The following is a 26,790-nucleotide window of genomic DNA, read 5'->3' as shown; positions in this document are numbered from 1 at the left end:
TTCCAGACAAAGTAAAATAAAATTACGTTGAATTTTACTGAAAATAAATATTCTCAGAAATTTTGTAAAGCACAGTCTGCCCATATTCTTTCCAGAATAAAAAAGTATCTTTTCTCCTCACATACAGTTCATTTACCAGGTCCAGTTTGCATTTTTAGATAGGACATAAGAACATAAAGGACATAAAGAATGTCCTTTTACATTATACAGTCATTCATTAAAAAAAAAATTATGAAATGCCTACTACACCATCTCTACTGTTGCAGGTGCTGGGAATTCAATGTTGAAAAAAAAATAGTACCTGCCTGCTCTCTCTCTCTCTTTTTTTTCTCTCTCTCTTTCCCTGTATGTGTATGCATGTGTGTGTGTATGTGTGTGTATATATATTATATATATATGTAATATGTAAGGTGTATATATATTATATATATGTAATATATTATATATATACACATAAGTATAGTATATATATGTATATATATGTATGTAGTATAATATATTATATATATACACATAAGTATAGTATATATATGTAATATGTAATGTGTATATATATTATATATATATGTAATATATATATTATATATATACACATAAGTATAGACAGAGATAAAGATGTATAGATAGATACCTACAGTGGCTTTTACTGAATTCCCAAAATATAAGATAAAATTACATAACAGTGAATTAGTCATGAAGAAATTTGAAGGTATTATGAAGAGAAAAGCAAAAGCTTTTGTCCTATGTGAACATTAGCATTCTTCTATGTGATTTCTCTTCTTCAGATGATGCTGAGGTGGAGGAGACCCCTGGGTCATTTGAGGTATCTTCAGCAAGAACAAAATGCATATCCAGTAGAAATTGGTGAATATATATTCAATAATTTCTATAATTGTAATCATGCTGGCCCCACAAAATAGGTCCAGTTGACCACCAACATCTGATGTAATAAAGCCAATAATGAAATCGAATAAATAATGTGTCTTTTATAAAAGGCACATCAAACATTACTAGAGTTTAAATTATTTGAAGCTAATAGATTAACCATAGTTGATATTATATGAAAATGAATTAGTTGTATTATGTTAAGATTGGTATGAAGTAATAGAAATTAATGATATCTTAAAATAATATTTATGTAAATCATCTCAAAAAGGAGAGAGTTACAGAGAAAGAATTAACCAACTGATGACTTGAGAGAGAGAGAGAGAGAGAGAGAGAGAGAAAGCAATTATAAAATCTGTTTCCAAAAATACAACTCAAAGATTTTGGAAGATAATAAATTGAGGCAAATCAATAAAACATCCTAGACAATTACAAATTCATTTCCATGTGCTAAATGAACAGAAATGTAACATTCACATGACTAATTGAATGATGATGGTTTCCAGAAACAATTTGTGAAGCAGTTTGTGAATTCTAGCGTCCAAACTATTTCTTTTTAAGCACTTGCAATATTTCATCTAACTAAAATATGTTAACACAGTATTGCCTTCTCTTTAAGAAATTTTTAAAATCTATATTTGTCTTTATTGATTGTGCTTAGTTGTAGTAAAATGTAACACAAAATTTGCCATATTAATAGATTTTAAGCATGTAGTTCTGTGGCACTATGTACATTCCCACTGTAGTGCAGCCATCACCAACGTCTGTCTCCAGAACTTTTTTATCCCCCCAACTGAAACCCTGTACCCATTAAAAAATCTCTCCAGTCTCCCATTCCCCCCAGCCCCTAGCAACCACCATCCAACTTTTTGTCTCTGAATTTGACTACTGTAGCACTGACTTCTTTTTTTAAAATTATTTTTTAAAATGTTTATTAAATTTTTTTATCTTTATGTTTATTATTTTAATAATAATAATGAGTGAGGGAGGAGTAGAGGGAGAAGGAGACACAGAATCTCAGGTTCCAGGCTCTGAGCTGTCAGCACAGAGTCTTATGCGGGGCTCAAACCCATGAACTGCAAGATCATGACCTGAGCTGAAGTCAGTCTCTTAACTGACTGAGCCACTCAGGTGCCCCTGTAGCACTGACTTCTTAAATAGATTACATTATTAATCTTTTTCTCATTGCCTTGGACCATTCTTAGAATCATGCTATCTTTTTTTTACAGTTTGGTAGTGAAATATAAGTTGCCTTTAGACCTTTGAGAAATTTGTATATTTCCTCCGCATTTAGGGTCTTAGCTGCCCATGTGTGATTGCTGTTATTTTGCCTGATTGATACTCTCTACTGTCTCCTACATCACTTCCTGTAAATATGCAATAAGATCTACAAAATCAGCAATTAAATTTGTTAAGGACATGAACAGACAATGCTTGTAACTTAAAGATTGAATTTTACTTGAGTGCTGATTCATGGGGGCACATGTACCCCAATGTTTATAGCAGCATTATCAACAATAGCCAACTTATGGAAGGAGCTCAAGTGTCCATCACCTCATGAATGGATAAAGAAGAAGTGGTACATATATACAATGGAATACTACTTGGCAATGAAAAAGAATGAAATCTTGCTATTTGCAACAAGGTGGACGGAACTGGAGGGTATTACACTAAGTGATATAAGTCAGTCAGCAAAAGACATATCATACGTTTTCACTCATAGGTGAAAGTTGAGAAATGTCACAGAAGATCATGGGGGAAGGGAAAGAAAAAACTATATACTTACAAACAGAGAGGGAAGCCAGCCATAAGAGACTTTAAATACAGAGAACAAACTAAGGGTGGAAGAGAGTGGGGTGGCAGGGGGATGGGCAGGACAATCAGTGGTGGGCACTGAGGAAGGCACTTGTTGGGATGAGCACTGGGTGTTTTGAGTGAGTGGTGAATCACAGGAATCTACTCCCGAAGCCAAGAGCGCACCATGTACACTGTATGTTAGCTAACTTGACAATAAATTATATAATAAATAAATAAATAATAAATTAGAAGTACAAAAAGATTAAATTCTACTCGCTCAGTCTCTTTGCTCCAGTCTGAGTGGAGTTCTGTGTGGATGTCTGAGATGCTTATCTACTCAGAAGCAGGATTGCTGGAACACTCTATAAGTCAGTTGCTTGGCGGGGAGGAGTGCCCGGTGTCTGAAAGGAAAGCCAGATGCTGAGTTTGAATATGAATGTCAGCCTTTCTTGGTGAAACCCAGTGTGAGGTTTACTGGAGGTGTGTCTAGGGAGAGAGAAAGTGTCAGATTTAAATGACAGACGAAAGGGGCGCCTGGGTAGCTCAGTCGGTTAGGCATCCGGCTTCGGCTCAGGTCATGATCTCACGGTCCGTGAGTTCAAGCCCTGAGTCGGGCTTTGTGCTGACAGCTCAGAGCCTGGAGCCTGTTTCAGATTCTGTGTCTCCCTCTCTCTCTGCCCCTCCCCTGTTCATGCTCTGTCTCTCCCTGTCTCAAAAATAAATAAACATTAAAAAAAAAAAATTTAAATGACAGACGAAGACTAGCACTATCACTTTTCCATTGAGAAGCTAAAACCTTAAGTACAAAAGAAAAAAAAAAAAAAAGAACCTGAGAGAAAATGTCTTAAAAATTGAAGAACAAGTAAATTAACACTTACCAAGTAACTCAGACACACTCACTGCCTTTTGCTGTTGAGTTATCTTATAGTATAAGTCACTGTAGTTTATTTCAATGTTCACAAGATTCTCCCTGGGGATAAAAACAGAGTTAATCTGGCTCAAGATTGTCAGCATTACTTTTAATGCTTATTTGATGAAATTAATATTCATTTTTAATTCAGTTGTCACTTAATGTTGAAGTAAACACAGCACTGTAATCACAATAGCTTGTTACATTTGGAAGGTACTCTTGCCATGTTGGTATTTAAGGAGAAGAATTTTTCCCCAGATCCAATAATTTTTCTATGGCTTATTCCTGAGAAAATTGGAAAAAGACATTAAATGTCAATATCTATTGAGTAGATTGGAATATTTACAAACATTTAAGTATGTGTCTGATCTGAATTCAAATCTTGTCTTTTGTTACTTGTGTGATCCTGGAGAAACCATGTGGGTTTCTGGAACCTTGGTTTCCTCATCTGTAGTGGGGATTTTAGAGTCAGGATTGGATTTGATTTGATTTGATTTATTTTTTTTAATGTTTATTTTTATTTTTGAGAGAGAGAGAGAGAGAGAGAGAGTGAGTGAGTGGGGGAGGAGCAGAAGAAAGGGAGACACAGAATCCAAAGCCAGCTGCAGGTTCTGAGCCGTCAGCACAGAGCCTGGCATGGGGCTTGAACTCACGGTCTGCAAGATCATGACCTCAGCCAAAGTCAGACACTGAATCGACTGAGCCACCAGGCACCCCTAGAGTTGGGATATTAAAGCTATGTGAGGAGAAATTAAATAATGTATGTAAAGAATTGGCATAGAATCTGGTATATACTGGGTGTTCAATAAATGGCAGTCATTTATATCATTAATATATTAGGGCAGACTGTTTTCCTAGTGTCTTCTAGAAATCTTTACTTGAGACCAAAGTGAATAAAAATTATTTTAAAATATCTCTTCAGATAGCCTTGGATGCCCTCACACTCTGTCCCCACCCCAGCTCAGATCTTACTTTGAACTTGAATAACATATCCAGTTGTCTCATGGTATTTTTCTTTGAATGTTCAATAGGTATTTCAAATTGAACATATTCCAAGTCAAACTCTTCACATTTCCTCCATTTATAAGGTATTAACAATACACAGCCAAATCCATCGGTAAATATTTGCTTTATCTTCAAAATATGTACAGAATCCATCTCACCTGGATTTTTCCAATAGCTTTCTGATTGGTCTTTCCACTTCCAACTTTAATGTATTTCACTGCAATATCTACATATCCTATTTCTTCACACAATAATCAAAATAATACTTCTGCAACTAACAAATCATATCACTCTTTTGCTCAAAACTCCCTAGATACTCCCCAGTATACTCTAAGTAAAACTCCTCCATGGCCCTACCTCTGTCACCCACCCACTTTGAACTTTCTCAACTCATGCCCTACCATCATTGGTCATTGCTTATACTGCTTCCTGCCACACCAACCTCCATTGTGCTCTATCCGTGCATGAGGCATGCTGTTGGCTTAGAATCTTCCTCTGCATTTGATTTTCCCTCCTGCTGGAATGTTCTTCCACCATTTACCACTGAGGCTAATTCTTATATCTCCTTTAGATCAGTAGTTTTCAAAGTGTGGTCACAGACACTTAGGGGGCCCTGATATCTTTTTGGGGGGTTCATGAAGTCAAAATTATTTTCATAATAAACGAACATATCATGTGATATTTTCACTGTGATTGTTATTTCAAGGAAGCTAGCAAACTGGCGAACTATGGTTATTCAGACTATGATATTTGGTGGATATTGTCACAGAAATGAACACAATGACTTGTTGCTTCAATAGGTGATAAGATTTGTAGTTAATAATAAATTTCGAGGGGCACCTGGGTGGCTCAGTTAAGCGTCCAACTTCGGCTCAGGTCATGTTTCACAGCTTGTGGGTTTGAGCCCCATGTCAGGCCCTGCGCTGACAGCTTGGAGCTTGCTTCAGATTCTGTGACTCCCTCCCTCTTGGCCCCTCCCCCATGCACCTTCTGTCTCTCTCAAAGATAAATAAACATTAAAAAAAAATAATAGAAAATAATAATATAAATTTTGAGCTTAGGTTTTAATGTGACAGTTAGAATTTTGGAGAATTTGTGTCTGCTATGATGAGCTTGACAACTCCCCAATTTTTAAAGACTTTCTGATAAGTAATGATATTAAAATGAAATATATATTATATAATAAAATGGATCAATATTTGGAAGATCTGCACAACTCAGAGAATTTTTTCTTTTTTTTTAATTCTTATTTATTTTGAGAGAGAGAGAGAGAGAGCATGAGCGGGAAAGGGACAGAGAAAGAGGAAGAGACAGCATCCCAAGTAGGCCCTGTGCTGTCAGCATGGTGCCCAATGAGGGGCTCGATCCCACGAACTGTGAGATCATGACCTGAGCTGAAATCAAGACTCTGATGCTTCACTAACTGAGCCACCCAGGCGCCCCTAGAAGTTTTCTAATCACCAAGAAATAACGTTCAAAATCATTCGTGGATGAAAGATCCATTGAAAGTACAAGACCAGGAGATATTAATATATTTAAGTACAAAAACTTCATTGAGATGTTTTGATATATCACAACTTTCAAATGGCAGCTTTCCAGTGCCATCCTTGCCTCTTCCTATCCCATAAGAGATAAACTGATAGGAAAGCCCATGCACTTTCTCCTTTGGTACCTGGGAAAGTTCAAACCCTTGGGATTTCTAAGCCAAGTCTTAATTCATAACCACATTGCAAGGCAAAGTTGGCTGCCTCTCCTTGTTCTCTCAAGCCAACAGAGGATCTGCTTGGGAGACCCCAGGGACTTCCCAGAAAGTCTCATTATGTGACTATGAATTTTTTCATACTCCCTTGAGGCGGGTGTGGCATCATGGGTCCCAACATCCAAATCAGATTTTGAGTAGAGAGTTAATTCCACTCCCCATGGGGCAACCACAAGATGCGTATTATAATGAACATGTAAGAAACTTCACTTGTTGAGCTCTGATGTGTTATCAAAGAAAAGCGTCACATATCCACAAAAGCTATTAAAATATGCCTGTCTTTCCCAACTACGTATCTGTTTGACCTAAGGTTTTCTTCACAGTCATCAACCAAAATAACATAAACCAACAGATTAAATGCAACAATGAAAATCTAGCTGGCTTCTATTAAGCCAGAGACTGAAGAAATTTACAATATTCTAAAACAATACTACTCTTCTTCCTAAATTTTATATTTCTGAAAATAGTTATTTATAAAAATCTTTTATCTAATGTTGCCATAGAGTAATTTATTATTACTGTTTCAAATGAATTAATAAATAACATTTTTATAGTTTAAATTTTCAATATGACAAATATTTATACAACTCACACAAATAAAAGCTCATTGGACTCTTCAGTAACTTCTAAGAATGCAAAGGGACCTTGAGATCAAAAAGTTCGAGAACCACTGCTTTAGATCTTTGCTCAACTGCCACCTTCTCAGGAAGATCTTACTTTATTTCAATCCTCAACCCTAAGAACAACTTTTCCTGACTCTGGCTTCCTCGGGCCCTTTTAATGCTTCCTTTCTCTCCACAGCACTTAGCACCATCTGATATGACTATATATATTTATTGTTCATCTTCACCCCAGTGGGAATAAGTGCAACAAGTCAGGGTTTTTGTCTTTTGTTCAGTGAGGTAAACTTAATGCCTAGAACACCTCAAATCCTGACACAGAGTAGGTGCTCAGTACATATTTGTAAAATGAAGAAATAGGGAACAAATTGAAGATGAAACCAATGAAGGAAGGGGTAAAATATTAACCTGTCTGTTTATAAGCTGAGGTGGAAACCAACCACCTGACGATTTTTCAGATGGCAACAATAAGAATGAATCCTATTAGCAATGTTTCTTGGAATTACGTGGTGTTTTCTCATATATCTAAGGAACATGGCTGTAAATCACTCTCCTAATTGTTCACAGTTAGAAATCAATATTCCTAAGTACACTTACTTCAAAATATATCATTAATATGTTTACTTAATTTCCACTGGTTTAACCCAGGGTGACAGGAGAATGTATTTTATTCAAGTTGATAATCAGGAGGTACTGCCATATTTACAAATAATAAAACAGCTGCCAAAGTGAAGGAAATAATAAAGTCTTGGAAGTCCAATAATTTTAGCAATACTGCAATCTTCTTGCTCTCCATTGTGCTCCTAATTTGCATGTACACTGATAATATTGTTTAATTTCCTAAGCACAAACCTCATAACTGTTTCCAATCATTATCCATCTGTGTTTTTGAGAGAAGATAAGTTCATCCCTTACAAAATAGTGTGACATTTATTCTACTTCTCGCAGGCATGTGCCTTGCTTGCCTAGTAATTTGGCTCTCATTGAATCTATGCTTCATGAAGATAATGAAATTGTTTGGGATTTAAGTCCAAGAATATTTGTTTGTGTCAGGGGAGGCACAATTATAACATATTTGGATTTTAATAACAGTAAGGAGATCAACATAAAAATTGAGAGTATATTGCTTTTACAAAACACTAAATAAGGACTTCCAGTTGCTTGAGTACGAGTGCTGTATTAAGGGGAATGAATTAGTTTTGCATAGAACAAACAATTTGATACAATTTTTACTTGAAAAATTGTCAAATTAAAACAGAACAAGTCACAAAGTTCATTTGTTTTGCTAATGGAATTGGCCTGGATTCAGCCAAAATTTATCTTTATATTCACTTGCAAACTGCCTACCTTAGTCAAGCTAAGCTTCCTATCATCTTTCTAATGGGGTTTGGCAGCTGCCACATGAGGCCCTGGATTGGTCATAGTCTGAGGTTGGCTTGTGTGCACGGAAGAAACACAGACAAGTCTTCATGTATGTTGGAAGTTGCTTTGTTTCAAATCTTACCGCGGCTAAGATTTCACATCTGCTCTCCTGGCATTTGTGTTTTCTGATTTATTACTCTTTGATTTCTGGTACCTGTGCCCAAGCCAGTTTCCTAATTATATGTGTGGTTTCTAACCACCAGCTCCATCTATGATTTGGACACCCTGCATTCCGCTGCCTCAGTTCAGCGACTCGCCCTATTCCTCGCGGTAATGGCCTCAACTCTTCACAACCATGTGAGGTCCTCACATAGCCATTGTGTGATAAGATTAATTGGAAAGAAATTTATAATAATCTAAGTTTTAGGGAAAAAAACCTCTCAATGTTCTCTAGGATCATCTTCGTTATACATGGGTTCTTTTCTGATTCACCGATATGTCTCCAAAATCATGCCTACATTCTTTGCATATTAAATAATGATGAAACTCAGGAGATCTCTAGCAGCCAAAAGTCACACAAAGTACTCTTCTTGGTCATATTTTAGTATAACAGAAATAATACCATATATAAATCACTTTCACATATTAAAATGGAATACAAAGAGACATCTGTACTGGATACAAAACCATTAACAAAGATCATTGCGAATTTTCTAGCCTTTTCATCTTCTTATCTGCTAAGTATTTGAAATCATACCTTATGAACCCTGTCTTGATGAAAGTACTTTCTCTTTCTGATTTAAAAATGTTTTAAATGTTTCTATTTAATTTCTGAGAGATAGAGAGAGAGAGCGAGCGTGAGCGGGGCAGGGGCAGAGAGGGAGAGAGACACAGAATCCGAAGCAGGCTCCAGGCTCTGAGCTGTCACCATAGAGCCTGATGTGGGGCTCAAGCCCACAAACTGTGAGATCATGACTTGAGCCGAAGTCAGACCCTTAATCGACCCAGCCAGCCAGTTGCCCCGCTTTCTGATTTTTAAAGATCACTTTATTGTTTGGGTATTTACATGGGGAGAGTATTTTATTTATTTCATTAAAATAAATACCAGGATAACACTGGATTCAAAACACGCTTTTACCATTAGATACCCGGCAGTGCAAAAGTAAATCAGCTTTTAATTAGTTAATATATTTTAATTATATTAAATGAAATTGCAAACACCAATGTACTATGTTGCTGTTTCAGGTGCTCAACTTAAAAATATAAACACAAAACAAAGAGAAATGTTAAGGCTGCTCCCTGATTTTAAAAGAGTTCTCCATGAAGTTTGACTTGCAATTTCTAATGGTGTAGCAGAAAGAGACCTAATTTAATCCTCAGTTAATGAAACTTGGAAGTATATATCTTTATGGAAAAATACAAGGAATCTGTGGTCATAAGTCTTGGGCATAAGTTCTTTCTGTGCCACTGACTACCTTTATAGGACATTTACATGAGATACAGTGTGCTTCAGTTTCCTTACCTGTAAAATGAGAACAATAATTTGTGTTCCATCAACCTTACAGTTATTAAAACAAACTATGTGATATGCAGGTAAGGAGTTTTCACACTTTAATTTTTTTAACGTTTATTTATTTTTGAGACAGAGAGAGACAGACAGAGAGTGAGCAGGGAAGGGGCAGAAAGAGCAGGAGACACAGAATCTAAAGCAGGATCCAGGCTCTGAGCTGTCAGCACAGAGCCTGATGCAGGGCTTGAACTCACAAATCGTGAGATCATGACCTGAGTCGAAGTCAGACACCCAACTGACCGAGCCACCCAGGTGTCCTGGAGGTTTTCATACTTTAAAGCATCAACTAATATTAGTCAGTGCTATTATTTTCTCCAGTTGGGCCAACAAGGGTGAGATCATGAGCAAATTACTCAAGCAGGCCTCGTTTTAGTTTTCACACAATTAAAGGATTCAAGGGCATGACCTTATGTACTTTTAAAATTCTAGGTTTTTCATTGTTAATTGAGTGACATAAGTCTTTGCCTCCTTTGATTGATCAGAATTTTGTTTTCTCGGCCTTTAAGAGTTTTGAGTAAACAAAATATTCGTGCTGGTTTCAAGGAATTTACAAGACTAAAAAAGATTACCTGATATATTCCTGACTTTGATTTAACTTCTTGGAAAGATATTTCAAAGGTTTTTGACTTGGAAAAGTAGAATAAGAAATAGTAGCAGGGTATTCTGTTTCTTCACAAGGAACAGGGCAGCTAGAATTATGTTTTCCCATTGTACATGATTCCTTAACTTTATTGTAGTCTGAAATGAAAATCAGGACAGGATATTGAGAAAAGGGGATCATTTCACAATTGGGAGGAAAGAGCTTTTTAAAATTTTATCATGTGATTTTCAATGCTAAAAACATGGTTAACAATTTCTATCATCACTGTCTTAACAAATGGTGTTTATATTTTATATTTTAACATAAATACAGCGAAGGAGACAGAATATGAAACATAGGAATTATTATCTTTTAAATTCATTGAGTCACTGGCTTCTGACCTTTGTGAGAAATGAGAAGTTTTTTCTAGAAATTCTTTGGGTTTATCTCCATAAAATAGTATGCATTTGGACAGGAGAAAGATGGAAAGTTGTTTGTGTGACCTTATATCAATTTGAGAGGAACTTTGAAATATAATCCTGAAAGCCAATGACTCAGGTTTAAAGTAAACTTATCCTGCGGTTTATCTCAAGTTCTAACAGCATAAAATACACGGCTGGGTGTTCAGATTATCTTGTAGCTGTGGACCTAGTGACTTCTGACTCAACCACCGAGGTTCTCCGTCCTCTGTCTTGTCTTGACTTCTATACAGCAATCAAGCTATCGATGCAAATGTATCCTTGAAAAATCCCCTGCAGGAGGTGGTATTTGTCTCCAGCTTTCCTTTGGACCGCATCCTGGTACCCAATCTCTCTGCTCCTCACTCTGGGTAAATATTCCTCTCTTGTTCTTCCCTGTAGTTTTGCTACCGAAACTCTTTGTTCTTGTGAATGCTTTGTTTACCATGACTCCCTGATTAATGGCAAACTTTGGGTTTCTTCTCCGGAATCTAAGTATGATACTTCTTCAGGGCATGACTTTTGCTTGCTTTCTCTAGTTCTTTATTCTGGTAATAAACACCATCCTTTCCTTCAACTCACACAAACACATCCACTCACACACACATGCTGTCATAAGCACACATTTTTCTGTGTAACCCATTATCACTCCACACTCCCTGAAGGACTGCATGCATGATTTATTTCCCCAAACTTTCTGTCCAGCCTCCATCAGGGATAGGAAATCATAAGAAATTTGACAACGTAACTCCTAACTCCACTGGTCAATAATCTGACTTCTGCATATTCAGCTTGAAAGATATTAAAAAATACATCAGGTTCCTTCTACCCGTATCCATTCCATGAACTATTTTACAAGAATGGAAAAGAAACTTCTCATTCCATTCCTGGTGTCCTGGAGATATTTCCAAAATGGGATAGAACAGCAAGTTTTATAGAATATTATTCTATTTTAATTTTAAAAAAACAATGATTTACCATCATAAATATGAACCTATTTATGTGGAAAAAAATAAAAGTAGAATATACTAGAGTATTAACATTGGTTCGGAGTTAAGATAAATAATATGAAAGTAAAAAAATATTGCTTAAAAAGAAGTTATACCCAGTAAAGGTGGCGTGTATGGTATTGGTCTCATTTGCATAAAAATTTATATAAGCATTTACATATAATGCGGTGTATAACGAAATGAATAAATGAGAGGATGGTCACCTAAATAATGATAATAATTCTCAGAGTGATGCCACTTGTACTGATCTCTGCAAGACTTTTCTCTGTTCTGTAACGTTGGAACTAGTCACAACAAGCATGCTTTATTTATGTAATAAGAAAAAAAAAAAGCAAGGCTATTTTGATTATACAAAACTATAAAATTGAAAAAACACAAAATTTGGAAATAAAAATCATGCGGTGCCTGGGTGGCTCCGTCAGTCAAGCATCTGTCTCTTGATCTCAGTTCAGGTCAGGATCTCACAATTCATGAGATAGAGCCCCACGTTGGGCTCTGCACTGACAGCACAGAGCCTGCTTGGGATTCTCTATCTCTCTCCTTACCTCTCCCCTGCTCATACTCCCTCTGTCTCTCAAAATAAATACACTTTTTTTTTAAAGAAAACAAATAAGAATCAAAGCTTTCTGCTGTGACTTTGTCACTGAATGTCTGTTTTTCATAAGAATTTTTTAATGTCTATTTATTTTTGAGAAAGAGAGAGAGAGAGAGAGCATGCAAGTGGAGGGAGGGCAGAGAGAGGGAGACAGAGAATCTGAGGCAAGCTCCAGGCCCTGAGCTGTCAGCACAGAGCCTCACATGGGGATTGAACCCACACACCGTGAGATCATGACCTGAGCTTAAGTCTGACACTTAACCCACTGAACCACCCAGGTGCCCAGGTCAATGAATATCTTTAATTCAGGTGCATCTTGAATTCAGAGGGTTTTGTTTTGTTTTACTGTCTATGTCTATATAAGCTACTGTTCTTAATTTTAAAAACATTGAAAAAAAAGTTCCTCTTTACAGTCTCTATTCTGTTTCATCTCAGGACTAGCCATACTATGGTTTAATGTCTTGTATCACTCTGAGCAATTGTCATATAAATCGTGAGAATAAAGAAATAAACTAAACCACTTACCAAGTGTAGGTGAAACACAGTTGTAAAACTTTTGTAGGTCACACTCTATCCCATTTCCTTAAAAATAATAAATCTAAACATAAAGACTTTACATTTCATGAAATAAGTGCCATAATGACAAAAATATATTTTATCCATCTTATTGTTTGCAAAACAGCAAGAACAACAAACTATGAAAACATGCTAATACTTAAGGTAAATATACATTGAAAGGAAAAATAGTAATGTTTTTGTTAATTTCCATGTTTCTCCTCCTCCATCTATATCAGACAAAATCATTTAAGTGGAGATAATGTGTTAAAACGTAGCTTTGAAATTTAAAATTGTTCTCACAGTTATCATCTCATTTGTCCCTACACTAATCCTGTGATGTGGGAATCATCATTGTTATAAATAAGAAACTAAGGTTCAGAAAGTGGTTTGTCCAAACAGTTGCAGGGGAGCTGGGCTTGGCTCATTTTGCTCACCTTCTGTCCTGTTCCTTCTATGCATTGATTGATTGTTTGATTTTTTTTATGGTATTGGAAGATGCATAGCATACAGTATACTTTCTTTAAAAAAAAAGTTTTTATCTAAGTTCCAGTTAGTTAACCTGCAATGTAATATTAGTTTCCGGTGTACAATTTAGTGACTGAACACTTCCATATTTACATATGCTTTAAACTTACCTGTAATTACAATACTTACATGTGATTTAAACATACATATAGACACTGGCACACCTGGTATGTTGCCTTTCTAGCGGTAGTATGGGGCGGGTAAGGACCAATATTGTTAATCATTGGCTGTGGACCTTGCGAGAAATTGTAAAATCAATATGTAGCAGAGCTGGGATTAATTCCAGGCTGATTCTAAAACTTTAGTCATTGCACCTTAACATCGCTAATTGTCTACTGCCATAACCCCATGCGGTCTCTGGGGTTAGCCTCAATGTTTAGTCAAGGATCTTGAAAATAACCAAAAGGGATTGTACACTTATAATTTGCAGATACATTTGGCTAACTATGAGGAAGTGCTCTTGGTAAAGGAAATGAAAGAAATACAAAAATAAAATCTACTTTCAGCATTAAATTGATAAAGAAGCCTGTCCTTCCCAAAGTATGCTGGGCTTCTTCAAATGCTGTTTTTCTCATTGCAAAGAGCAATGACGTTTTGGAAACAATCCATATCTGAAAAACTGATTTTGGGGATTGGCTCTGCAAGTTGTTAGTAGAGGTACTTTCGCTGCTTCATTTAACGTCTCTATATTTTTAACGTCCTCGTCTATGTTCTCACGTAGATGGATATGTGAGGATCAAACCAAATAAGATACCATTTTGGAAGCACGTGGGATATGCAAAAGTTTGCACAAATGCCATGCTTTGTATTTTATATTTCACTTTGTCTAGCTCCTAATTACATATTTGTAATTAAATTACAACATTACATATTTATAATCCAGTTTCTGACTTGTAAGAAGTAATACATTTTTAAATTATAAACATTATGGTTCATCCATCAGTTCAGATTTTTTTTTTCCCCCAGAAACTTTGGAAAGATAATTAGGAATGATGGATCAGATCCAGCATTAGCAGTTTTACAGAATGGCAGTTTTTGAGGGGCCAGAGGCCAATGATCAGAATGCTCGAAAGAAGGAAGTGATGATTCTCAAAATTCCTAAGAAGTTTGCCAAGTAGAAACCATTGTTAATAAGAGCAGAGTTAGCATTAGTATATCCAGTGTGTGTGTGTGTGTGTGTGTGTGTGTGTGTGTGTGTGCGCGCGCGCGCGCGCACGGGCGTGAGATGGGCCATAGCAGCAAATTTAAAGGGCCAAACTGGTATTGCCTTTAATGCACTCTACACTTCTTTATAAATTTGCCGGAGAAGGGGGATGAGGCAAATCTGAATAAAAATAACCAGTGTTTATATAGAGTGTATTCTGTGTCAGGTGGGTTTCAAGCTACTTACATGCTCCTTTCATCCTTATGACAATCCCATGAGCTAGGATACTATTATTATTCTTCCCAGTTTATAGGAGGTACAGAGAGGTTTAGTTGAAGGTCACATAGAGGAGAAATTGTGTAGCTGAAATGAACAGCCTGGGTCAGAGTCTAGCTCTTATCCACCCTGCCCTACTGCATCCTTCGGGGCTTGCTTCCAATATCCATGACTTTGGAAATGTTCCAAATTCTATGCAAAGGGAGCCTCAGTTGTTTTTCTAACCACAAAGAAAAGAATTCCCCAATGATGAAATATTTGGGGTTGATTAAGATTTACATAGATAATCTAATTTTGCTTTCAAACTGAGAAAACTGTGATGATCGGTTTTAGATATTTAAGAGCACCCAGACTTACATGCTCAAAAGAAGAATTGGGGCCTCATTCAATTTTCTTTTCTTTTCCAGAAATCTCCACTATGACTCCGGGATTTAAAATCTGTCAGTGGAGGTTGTATTTGTTAAATGGATGACTTTCTGGCATAGAATTTCATAAGAATGGAAAACAATTTTCTGATACGTTCATTTCCTGTGACTCAAATTAAGTAGGAAAAATTAAATAAGGGAAATTTGTCATTCTTTATTTACCAGGAAGCAGAAAAGATAAACATCCACATTGCTCTTGTATGTGCTGAGCCATGCATTCCTTCAAGCAACCAGAAGTGCTGTAGGTACTAAAGTTCTGCAGCTTGATGTTAGGGTTGCATTCTCCCCAGGGGTATTCTTGATGGACTGTCTTGAGATAAAATAAATACCTGGCTCAGGAAGTTTATCTGAGTCAATCCATACATCTCCATTCCAAGAAGAGAAGCTAATATACATTTTTACTTTTTTTCTCAGATCACTTTGATTCATTTTTTTTTTTAATTGATTACATTTGCCTATTTTGCCTGCTCTATTAACGTGAAAATCCCTGAAGGTAGATATAACAGGGGTCCTTTCACACATATCCCAAATGCTCTGTACCTGTAGTGAATTAATAAAATCAGACAGACTGCTCTAAAAATTAACTCATATAAGAAAAATAGTATCATTTATGGAAATAATATGTTAGCATATTAATCAGTCCACCCACAAAATAGGAACCAAAATCATACACACAAAAAAAATCCTTTATTGAGTACTTATTTTATGCCAGGCAGTGGGTAAGTGCTTTCTTTATGTCATTTCACGTAAACCTCATAATAACCATGAAAACACAATATTATCTTTATCAGAGAAAGGAGATGGAATTTCAGGAAGTTAATTAAGGAAATTGCAGAGCAAGAGGCTGGCCAATGGAAATCAGCCAGACATGTCTGACTCCAAAATTCCTCCTCTTCCCACTTATTTTTCTTCTTTCCAGAACATCTCATTGAGAAAACGCACAGTTCAGCAACTTATGAGTGTCTTCATATTTACTGATTCTTTCCATCTCTAATGGAATTTAAAATTACGTTGATTTTACCAGGTTTCCCAGCTTTCACTTATGTTGTACATGTGAATTCATTGTTTTTGCTAAATAGTTACCTCCTAGTCATGGGAAAGAATCTGAAATGAAACTCTGGAATTTCCAGAGGTCTTCTGAGAGCATGGCAGAAAAAGGTTTCTAGTGGAAGTATTATTATTTTTTTTTTCAACATTTTTAATTTATTTTTGGGACAGAGAGAGACAGAGCATGAACGGGGGAGGGGCAGAGAGAGAGAGAGACACAGAATCTGAAACAGGCTCCAGGCTCCGAGCCATCAGCCCAGAGCCTGACGCGGGGCTCGAACTCACGGACCGCGAGATCGTGACCTGGCTGAAGTCGGACGCTTAACCGACTGCGCCACCCAGGCGCCCCTAGTGGAAGTATTATTTATGTGTATATACATTTATTACCTTACCTGATTCCCTCAGACTCTACACCTTATGAATATTATTTACCTTGACTTGGCAGATTGTTACCTGTGCATGCATTCCCACAGGTGACGACAAGCCTAAACCATCAATCTGGGGCACCTTCTGTGGTGAATGGATAACAAAGATGATTCCAGCATAAACAAAACCAAGGGTTTGTTCATAAGTGAATTCCTCCTGAAACAAACAACAATTTCCCCAAGTTACAAATTGATATCAATTCTACAAAAGTTTAAGAATTAGTTATACTATCTCATGATAACTTACTTAAAATCAACCATTTCATATCACTGCTCAATTTTTATATAAAAACTGAAAATTAAACACCTCTAAGACATACTTTTCATGGTTGAATCACATGTCAAGGTGTCAAGAGTTTCCATAGATTACTTTTCACCTTAGATGAATGCCACAGTACGTATCATGACTGTTAATCATCTGATTTCCTGGAGGCCCTCTCTTCACCTTGTTGCCTTTTAGTTGCTTCTTCCTTGGCTGTTCTCTTCGCTTCATTGGTTTTAGAAAATCATTTGGCTCCTTTCGTCTCTTTGCAATTAAAATCTCTGGCCTTCTTTAAAATTGAAATTCATTTCCTCCTAAGAGTGAAGACTTACACTACTTCTTTAACATCATGCTCTTCTATAAATCCTATGCCAGATGAAAAAAAACGAAGAAACTTCTGGTGATTTTGTTATTAAAGATCTTCCTTGACGTACAATGAGATTACATCCTGATAAAGCCATTGTAAGGTGAAAATACCATAAATCAAAAATGCATTTAATACTCCTAACTTACTGAGCATCATAGTTTAGCCTCGCCTACCTTAAACATGCTTAGAGCACTCACTTTAGTCCACAGCTGGGCAAAATAATCTAACTCAAAGCTCTTTTTAATAATAAAATGTTGAGTATCTCATGTAGTTGACAGAATATGGAACTGAACATGAGAAACAGAATGGTTGTATGGGTGCAGAATGGTTGTAAGCATATCAGTTATTTATGCTGGTGATTGCGTAGCTGTCTGGGAGCTACTGCCACCCAGCATCACGAGACACTGTCACACCACATATCATTTGCCCAAGAACAGGTCCAAACTCAAACTTCGAAGTGTGACTTTGACTGAATGTGTATCACTTTGCACCATTGTAAAGCTGAAAAATTGCAAGTGGAGACATTGTGAAGTCAGAGACTGTCTGTAGTTGTAATTTCAGGTTATAAGGAGAAAGAATGGGCTTGGGGATACGATGATTTTTCCTGTGAATAGGTCGATTGTATATGTAATTACATTTAATGAGCGTGCTTAATATTCCATTTGTAACTCAGGACCCTATTTCTCCTGGGTCTGTTAGGACTCTAAGAAATACTTGGTTGGCTAGTCTGGACAAGTATTTAAGAGCCATTCACTTATGGAATATTGCATTGCATCTGCAGACTTCAATTGCCTCCTAAAAATATTTGGGAAATTCTAGCTTGTATAATCCACAATGTAATATTGGAACTGACCATATGGCCAGTATTGAAATCACCTAGAAGTATTTTTTTTAATTTTTTTATTGTTTATTATTTTTGAAAGAGAGAGACAGAGAGCAAGCAGGAAAGGGGCAGAGAGAGAGGGAGACACATATTCAGAAGCAGGTTCCAGGCTCTGAGCTGTCAGCACAGAGCCCAACACGGGGCTCAAACTCACAGACCGCGAGATCATGACCTGAGCGGTAGTCAGCTGCCCAACAGACTGAACCACCCACGCTCCCCTGAAATCACCTGGAAATATTAATCAAATATATGTACAAGCAAATACAGTATAAGTATATGATCAAATATATATACATGCATTATACTGTGCAGTACTGTGTTGAGCAAAAAAGGATCTTGAATGAGATACAAGAGGAAGTTATGAAATATACCTCAAGAAAAATTCTTTGAAAGTAGCCAATGGCCCCATTCACTTGGATTGGAAGATAGGATAATTCAATGGGATTTGGGGAAACTAGATGTATTTCTCAACTTTGCCATTAATTGTGTGATTTCGGATACTTAATTTATCAGCATTTCAGAATCCTCATTTATAAAACCACTATAATGAAGTAGATTATCTCTAAATGTGTAATACTAGAAACAGTTGTGTAAGATAAAACTTAAGAATTAACCTTGGGTGGGAGCTACACCAGGTACGCTTGAAGCTGACGTCTGTTGAACTTCTTAGGTGTCTGGACATCTGCCTCTCAAGCTTAAACACTTAGACTTCTTGGATCAATTACCAATTTACAGAAGGTAGGCTTAGGCAAAATCAATTTATGCAAAATTCTTTCCATAGCAAGTATTTTTAAAATTATCCTTCAGACTATAGGTTCCATGGTTTGTTAAATACGTGTGCATGGCTTCTTTCCAAAACACATTGCCTTCTTTACATAAAAATCTTTCTAAAAATATTCTTAAAATACATAAAATCATCTTAAATTAACTACACACATTGTGATTTAGAAACCTCTGGTTTCCTTATTTTGTGGCATAAACGTTTCTGGAGTCACAAAACTGACAGTCAGTAGTGTAGCTAAAAATGTCCAGGTTAGCCTCTAAATTATGAATTTTTAATATTAGAGATCAATGTTTGCATACATGGGACTCCAGTCTACATAATCAAAAATGGAAATAATATACAATTCATGGGCACAATATGACGGAGCAAAATGTTTTGATCAAGTCTTTTGATCATTCTTTGTTGTCTTGAGCCCTGGCTAGGTTTAGGAAAATTCAGTACCTGACTGAAATTGAAGAGCAAGCTTAATCCTCTTCCGGAGACACTCACTTTGTTCCTTGCTCGGATATTTTCGCCATAATTAAAAGTAAAACAATTTCCATATTCAGTGAAGACGTGTGCAAAGTCCTCCAATATGAAAATGAACCAAATAGGGGCGCCTGGGTGGCTCAGTTGGTTAAGTGTCCGACTTTGGCTCAGGTCATGATATCACGATCCATGAGTTCGAGCCCCGCGTCAGGCTCTGTGCTGACAGCTCAGAGCTTGGGGCCCGTTTCAGAGTCCGTGTCTCCCTCTCTTTCTGCCCCTCCCCTGTTCATGCTCTGTCTCTCTGTCTCAAAAATAAATAAACGTTAAAAAAAAATAAAAAAAAAAAAAAAAGAAAATGAACCAAAGAAAATACAATCAGCTGGGTAGTTTGGTCACTTTTGAAGTTTAAATTGCTCAAACTTTTTTTTTTTTTTTTTTAAATCTGATGTCTAAATGAGAATGCGTAAAGATCAGAAAGAATAGATAATGTGGTGACTCTGGTTTGTGCTCAATAATAGTTTTTATTTGTTTGTATGTGATTATCTAGGTGGGACATTTTAATATGTAAATAAGCAAGAAGAACTAATCAGTCTTCCATGGAATTATTAAGAGGATACTGGAGTATTAATCTATGATAATGAGAGGCTAGAGTTGCCAGGAGTCATCATGGCTCTGGGAGGGAGAACTCACACCGGAAAAAGCCAACGTGAGTCATGAGACAGAGAGAGAGGACCTAATACATGTTTACTATAAAATTTCTTGGTGACAAGTTTAAATATGTTGGTTGGTAAATAACAAGCAACAGAGAAGAACTTCTTCTCTAAATTAAGAGTACAGCAGGGCTTTATCTCTGTCAGATGTCTGTCAGGCATTTTTTTTTCCTGTTTTCTGTGTGCTAAAGAAGGTTACCAAAAGGATACAGAATTGTGTCCCAAAATCATGAATTTATGAAATTAACTTGGAATCACCTGACAACACATGCTACAGAATTGCTGATACAAGAAACAGGATGTCAAATTGCCTTTGCTAATAGTTTTCAGGTATATCTGAAACTTTATCTTAAGTGTAGATTAATCCTATAAAGGATAAAAACAGGATGTTATGGGGGCGCCTGGGTGGCGCAGTCGGTTAAGCGTCCGACTTCAGCCAGGTCACGATCTCGCGGTCCGTGAGTTCGAGCCCCGCGTCAGGCTCTGGGCTGATGGCTCAGAGCCTGGAGCCTGTTTCGGATTCTGTGTCTCCCTCTCTCTCTGCCCCTCCCCCGTTCATGCTCTGTCTCTCTCTGTCCCAAAAATAAATAAAAAACAAACAAACAAAAAAAAAAAAACAGGATGTTATGAGTGATCAGAGAAATATACATAATTTTCACAGTCAAATGCTGGTGCCTACTCATTTTCTATAGCCCCCAAGCCAAAAAAACTAAATGTTGGCTCCTTAATGATAACAAAAATGCTACCTTGGAATAAGTTACTGAAGAATGGGAAAAATTAAAATATCCCCTGGGGTGACAATTGTTTTTGTTTTGGAAAGATTATCCTTCAATAAAGGTAATCGAAGATTTCTGTTTTCTACCTTTTCTTATCTAAACTACTTAAGAAAAGAAATATGTCTCGTGTGTATTCCACACCCCTGATGTCATAATGCTCAACTAACTAAACACAATCTTTGAGCAAGTTTCAATTGATTCCCCATGAAAGTAAACTTTATCTCAGTGTGAAGCAGTACTGTGCTATAGTTTATTATATTGATGATATTGGAAGAAATATCAAACCATTACCTGTGGGCCACATGGCTTTCCAAAAAAGTCACATTCCAACAAAGTGCTATTGTTGAGATAAAGACCATTTTTTTTTTTTTTTACAAACTCCGTAATGCTGAAGTTTTGATAACTTGCAAAAAAATCAATAGCGTCTTTAAAGCCAGTATAATTGGACCTGATTTCCTGAAGATAGAGGATGTTGGATACAATATTCCGTAAGAGAAAAATAATACTAAATTTGGCTGCAGCATCTGTTTGGAACCTATTAGTAGAAATAAAGGCAATATTTAGAAGAGCAAAAACTTTCTATTATCTAGTAGACACATTATCTAGGGGCCAAACATCTGGCCCCTATCAACTTCTCAGGCATATCTGCTACGCTCTCCTTCATTCATAACACATTCAAGCAAAATTGAATCCCTAAGAAGTCTTTGTCACATCCTGCAATTTACCTTGTATTTGCACATACAGTTTCATTTACCTAGAATACTTCTCAGACATTGATCTGGATACGTCCTAACGGATCTTCGAGACGCAACATGAAGAGAATAGGAACGCGAGGTCACTAAGAGTATAGACTTAGGGGCTAGATTTCCTGAGTTCAAATCCCAGCTCTGTCATTGTTGTGGCTTTGTGCCGTGCCCATGTGCTTATGTTGGAACTATTTTCCAACATCTTCTTCCTTGGATTTATCTGGTTACAATCTGAGGTCATCATAGGGTCAGAGCTTTGGTCTGGTACACACATTGTTGTAGATCTCCTGACTCAACTTGTTGGTGTGGGACAGCAGCCAGGAGCTCCCTGGCCTCCTTAAGCTTCTTCAGATCTTGGGTCAAGAAAGAGTACAACCTGGACAAGGTGCCAGCTTATCCTGTAGGTCTCCTACACTACCAAGATCAGGGCTTGTGAAAAAGAGAGACAAGCATTTCTAGTCTGTGTTTGTTTCCTTCACTTCAGATCTATTTTCCTTTCTGACTGCTGATGTTGCTGACTTCAAGCCCAGCTGGATTAAAATTGGTCCATGTAAATTAAAATTAAGTCCATGTAGTGGACTTAATCCCCAGAATAAATCCCTTATTCTGTGTCACTCACAGGGCTTCTTTTTCTCTGATTGAGCCCTGATTGTTACAGCCACTTAATGGGATGACTTAGCCAATTTCTCCTCTCACTGTGACTCAGTTTCTTCACTTGTAAAATTGGTGTATGTTAAAAAAAAAAAAAAACCTGTTTCAAAGCGCTATTTTGATGATTATTTTTCCTAAAAATGTAGAAGAGTGCCTAGAATACAGTGAGAGGTAGGTAAATATGCATTAAATAAATGAATGCCTCATTTATGGTCAAAGTACTTTCCTGGCAACTAAAGCAGAAACTATCTATTTGCCCTAACTACAATAAGGATTTTGTAACTCCCTTATTCTGCTGAGCAACTTCGACCCTGCCTTATGTATGGTTGTTTAAATGTATACTCTATATTCTTTTCAAAATGTGATTGGTATTTCATACTTTGGATATTATAAATCTTGAAACTGAACAAACATGCTCCATTCAAATTTACTGCGAGAAAGCATAGAATAAAATGTGTATCCACCCTTGGTAAGTAAGTACACAGAGCTATGTGGTGCATAGTTTGTGTGTATGTAACCACACTCTTGGACTTCCTTTATGTCCCAGATTTTATATTATATTTTATCTTCACTTTCAATTATATTTTAAATCCTTTTGCTTTCTCATATAAGCCACGTGAAACCCTTTCTCGGTCAGGGTAGAACACACACAAAACAAAACATAGAAAATAGAAAACAAACCCAAGCCAATATACATCCTTTCAGAGATGAGAAACTGCTTTAATGGCCAGGTCCTAAGATAGTGTCTTACTTACCCAGCTTTGACCCTTGCAGGGCCTGTCTTAAATCCACCAGCCCAGGTTCTAGAATCCTATACATAGCCTCCTATGACTTCCTCTTCTCTTAAAAACACAGCTAACTCATGGTGGTATTCTACTAAGTGTATTAGAGCCAACAACCTTGCTTTTCTTGGTCAAAAGTATTTGTAGTGATCTTTGAGGAGTTAGCCATCTACATTTGCAGAGGATTTGGGGGAGAGTCATGGTGTTAGCCCTAACTGAGGGATGGACCTTCCACTTCCTTCAGCCTTCTGTCTCTCTGAATGATGACAGCATACCAGGGATCAGCTCCAAAGCCCTGCAATTTTGGGTCAAGAATCATTACTACTTCATATAATGTTCACCGGATTCTTTTCAAAAGGATTGTGCAGAGAAATGAAGGAATTACCACACGTGTAGGAGGTATGAATACAATAGATAAAAGGAGTACAAGGGAAGGCGTTTTAAAATAATCTTTTAAAATGTTTTGTATTACATAATAATAGTTGAGACCGTGAGGGTGATTTAAGCAGATGAACTAAACTTAATGAATAAAGTCTACCAATATTTGGAACAAAGGAAGTAAAAAAAAACTGTGAGGCATATTGTTCAGCATAAAACCGAAGGGCCTTGCTGAGTTTATTTTCAACTTTAATTCAAATTTTAAAACCTTCCTGTGTCTAATCTTTCAGAAACCTTGCTTAGTTTGAGTGTACTTACTCTTTTATTTAACATACACTGGTAAGAGGCTAGCAAAAGAAAACATAGTAAAAATACACTGATTTGTTTAAACAAGTTAATAAGTGATAGCCAGTCAACGAATCTGTCCTTCTTGTGTGGATTAATGCCCTCTCACTACACATCCCCAGGTTATGTAACCCAAATGTATATGCTTCATCTGATGTCCAAGTTGATGCCTGACTCAGCCCTTCACTGAATCCCACCAAAACAGATTTAAGTCCACCATGCATTAACAAGAAATGAGTCTTTTCCAGATCGTTTTATGGAGAGGAAAAAGGGGTAAGAATGTCTGCTGGTTGGATCTCCTAGGAGCCAATTTTAATATCTTATCAGATCTCTCACTAAAATAAAATCTTTGACACGTGTTCATTTTATATTTGTATAAGAGTCATGCTTTCATCTTTTATTTAAAATCCCTTAACATGTCTTTGTTTTTTAAGCGTTTATTTATTTTTGAGAGGCAGAGAGAAAGCAGGAGTGAGGGAGGGGCAGAAAGAGAGGGAGGCACAGAATCCGAAGCAGACTCCAGGCTCCGAGCTGTCAACACAGAGCCCAAAGCGGGGCTCAAACTCACAAACCGCAAGATCATGACCTGAGCCAAAGTCGGTCACTTAACCAACTGAGCCACCCAGGCACTCCATATTATATTCTAATTATTGTAATAGATACAATGATTTTCTCTTTTTTGCTACTAATTTTTTAAAAATTTTATGTGGTAGGAACCCTTAATATGAGATCTATTCTCTTAACAAATTCAAGTATACAATATTGTATTGTTGATTATAGGTACAATGCGGCACAGCAGATCTCTAAAACTTATTTATCTTGTACAACTGAAACTTTATGCATATATTTTTTAATGTTTTTATTTATATTTGAGACAGAGAGAGACAGAGCATGAGCATGGGAGGGGCAGAGAAAGAGGGAGACACAGAATCTGAAGCAGAGTCCAGCCTCCGAGCTGTCAGCACAGAGCCCAATGCAGGACTCCAACTCACGGACTGTGAGATCATGACCTGAGCTGAAGTCGGACGCTTAACCTACTGAGCCACCCAGGGGCCCCTGAAGCTTTGTGCATATTGATTGCTAACTCCCCAATTCCACTTCCTGTCCCCTCAGTCCTTAGCAACCACCATTCCACTCTTTGATTCAATGAATTGGACTATTTGAGAGACATCGTATAAGTGGATTCATATAGTACTTGCCTTTCTGCGACAGGCTTATTTCGTTTAGCATAGTGTCCTCAAGGTTTATATTATAAGGTTTCATATTGCAGAATCTCCTTCTTTTTTAAGGCTGGATAATATTTCAGTGTATGCACATATCACATTTTCTTTATCCATTTTTCTATCAATGGGCATTTAGATTGTTTCAGATCTTAGGTATTATGAATACTGTTGCAATCAGTATGGGAGTGTCAGTATCTCTTTGAGATCTGTTTTAAATTCTTTTGGATACATACTTAGAAGAGAAACTGCCAGGTCATATGGTAAATCTATTTTTAATTTTTTGAGAAGCCTCTACACTGTTTTCCTAGCCAATGTTCCCTTATGCATTCCCACCAACAGTGTACAAAGATTCCAATCTATTCAGATCCTCACCAACACTAGCTGTCTTTGTTTTTTTGTTTGTTTTTGTTTTTTGATAATAGACATCCTGACAGGTGTGAGGTGTATATAATTGTGTTTATTTGCATTTCTCTGATGGTTAATGATGTTGACCATTTTTTTTCCATATAACTATTCTCCATTCGTATGTCTTCCTTGAAGAAATGTCTACTCAAATCCTTAGTACATTTTTTTAACTGGGTTATTGAGTTTTGTGGGGTTTTTTTGGGGGGAGGAATTGTTTATGTTTTGGAGATTTACCTCTCAATGGTTACTTTTTTAAAAAAAAATAATTTTTTACCAGTTATGGTTATTTCTCTGAAGAGAGGATCTGTGAAATTCCTCACACTGCCATTGTCAAAATAGTATATACATTTTATTTTAAGAACAGATATCTTCAATCAGCCTTTGCTTATGTTAGAACACAGACCATTTAACATAGTACAAGGCAATAGTATTAAAAATCTCTGGGGGATGGGGTTGATTTGCTTTTACTCTTTGGGACCTTGATGCACACCTTGACACATATCTAACAGTCACACAAGTGTGCTATAATATCTAATATATATTGAACACCTGTCCAAGGAAAACCCCAGGAATGAGACAAAATAGTGTATGTGTCACCTCATCTGATGCAACAGGAAATGGGTAGACAACGCCGTATCATTTTCCACATACAGAAGTTGAAGCTAAGATTAAGTGATTTGTCCATGATCAAGTAGTGGATCAGTGGGGGATCTTAAGGAAATCGCCCTCCCCGTCTCTAGGGTAAATCCAGCACGTGCTCTTCCAGGCCATCCATTGGCAATTACAGGGCTTTTCTGGAAGGCGTCATGGGGCACAGCCACCCTCCTACAGGAGACCTGATACGGTCATTGAATTGCAGTTTTCTGGAGGGAGTTGTAGCTAAGGACTCAAGAACAGCAGAGTATTAAGCCAAGTGTAAAGCTCTTCTGAGCTTCGGGCCCCGTGTGATGGCACAGGTCACGCATCCATGACGCTGGCCCTGCCTTGGTTACCTTAAAGGTCTTGTTATGTACACATCAGAACATTTCCTGTCTCCATACTACTTTCGCACAGTGGCTC

At 37.0% G+C, this 26,790-nt stretch overlaps 1 protein-coding gene across 1 annotated transcript in view; it reads right to left on the bottom strand.

Annotated features, from left to right (window-relative positions):
• Nucleotides 1-752: 752 nt before the first annotated feature.
• ASIC5 (acid sensing ion channel subunit family member 5) overlaps nt 753-26,790 on the bottom strand; it is a 29,588-nt gene continuing 3,550 nt past the window's right edge. The window contains 8 exon segments of the mRNA XM_058723311.1: nt 753-940; nt 3,561-3,652; nt 10,478-10,646; nt 13,077-13,133; nt 15,642-15,789; nt 16,959-17,108; nt 19,689-19,814; nt 21,493-21,736. Coding sequence (XP_058579294.1) covers nt 753-940; nt 3,561-3,652; nt 10,478-10,646; nt 13,077-13,133; nt 15,642-15,789; nt 16,959-17,108; nt 19,689-19,814; nt 21,493-21,736 — 1,174 coding nt within the window.

This window comes from Neofelis nebulosa, chromosome 3 (assembly GCF_028018385.1).
Source record: "Neofelis nebulosa isolate mNeoNeb1 chromosome 3, mNeoNeb1.pri, whole genome shotgun sequence".
In the NCBI taxonomy this organism is placed as follows: Eukaryota; Metazoa; Chordata; class Mammalia; order Carnivora; family Felidae; genus Neofelis; species Neofelis nebulosa.
The sequence above is the reverse complement of the archived record's forward strand: the minus strand, read 5'-3'. Positions and strand labels throughout refer to the sequence as shown.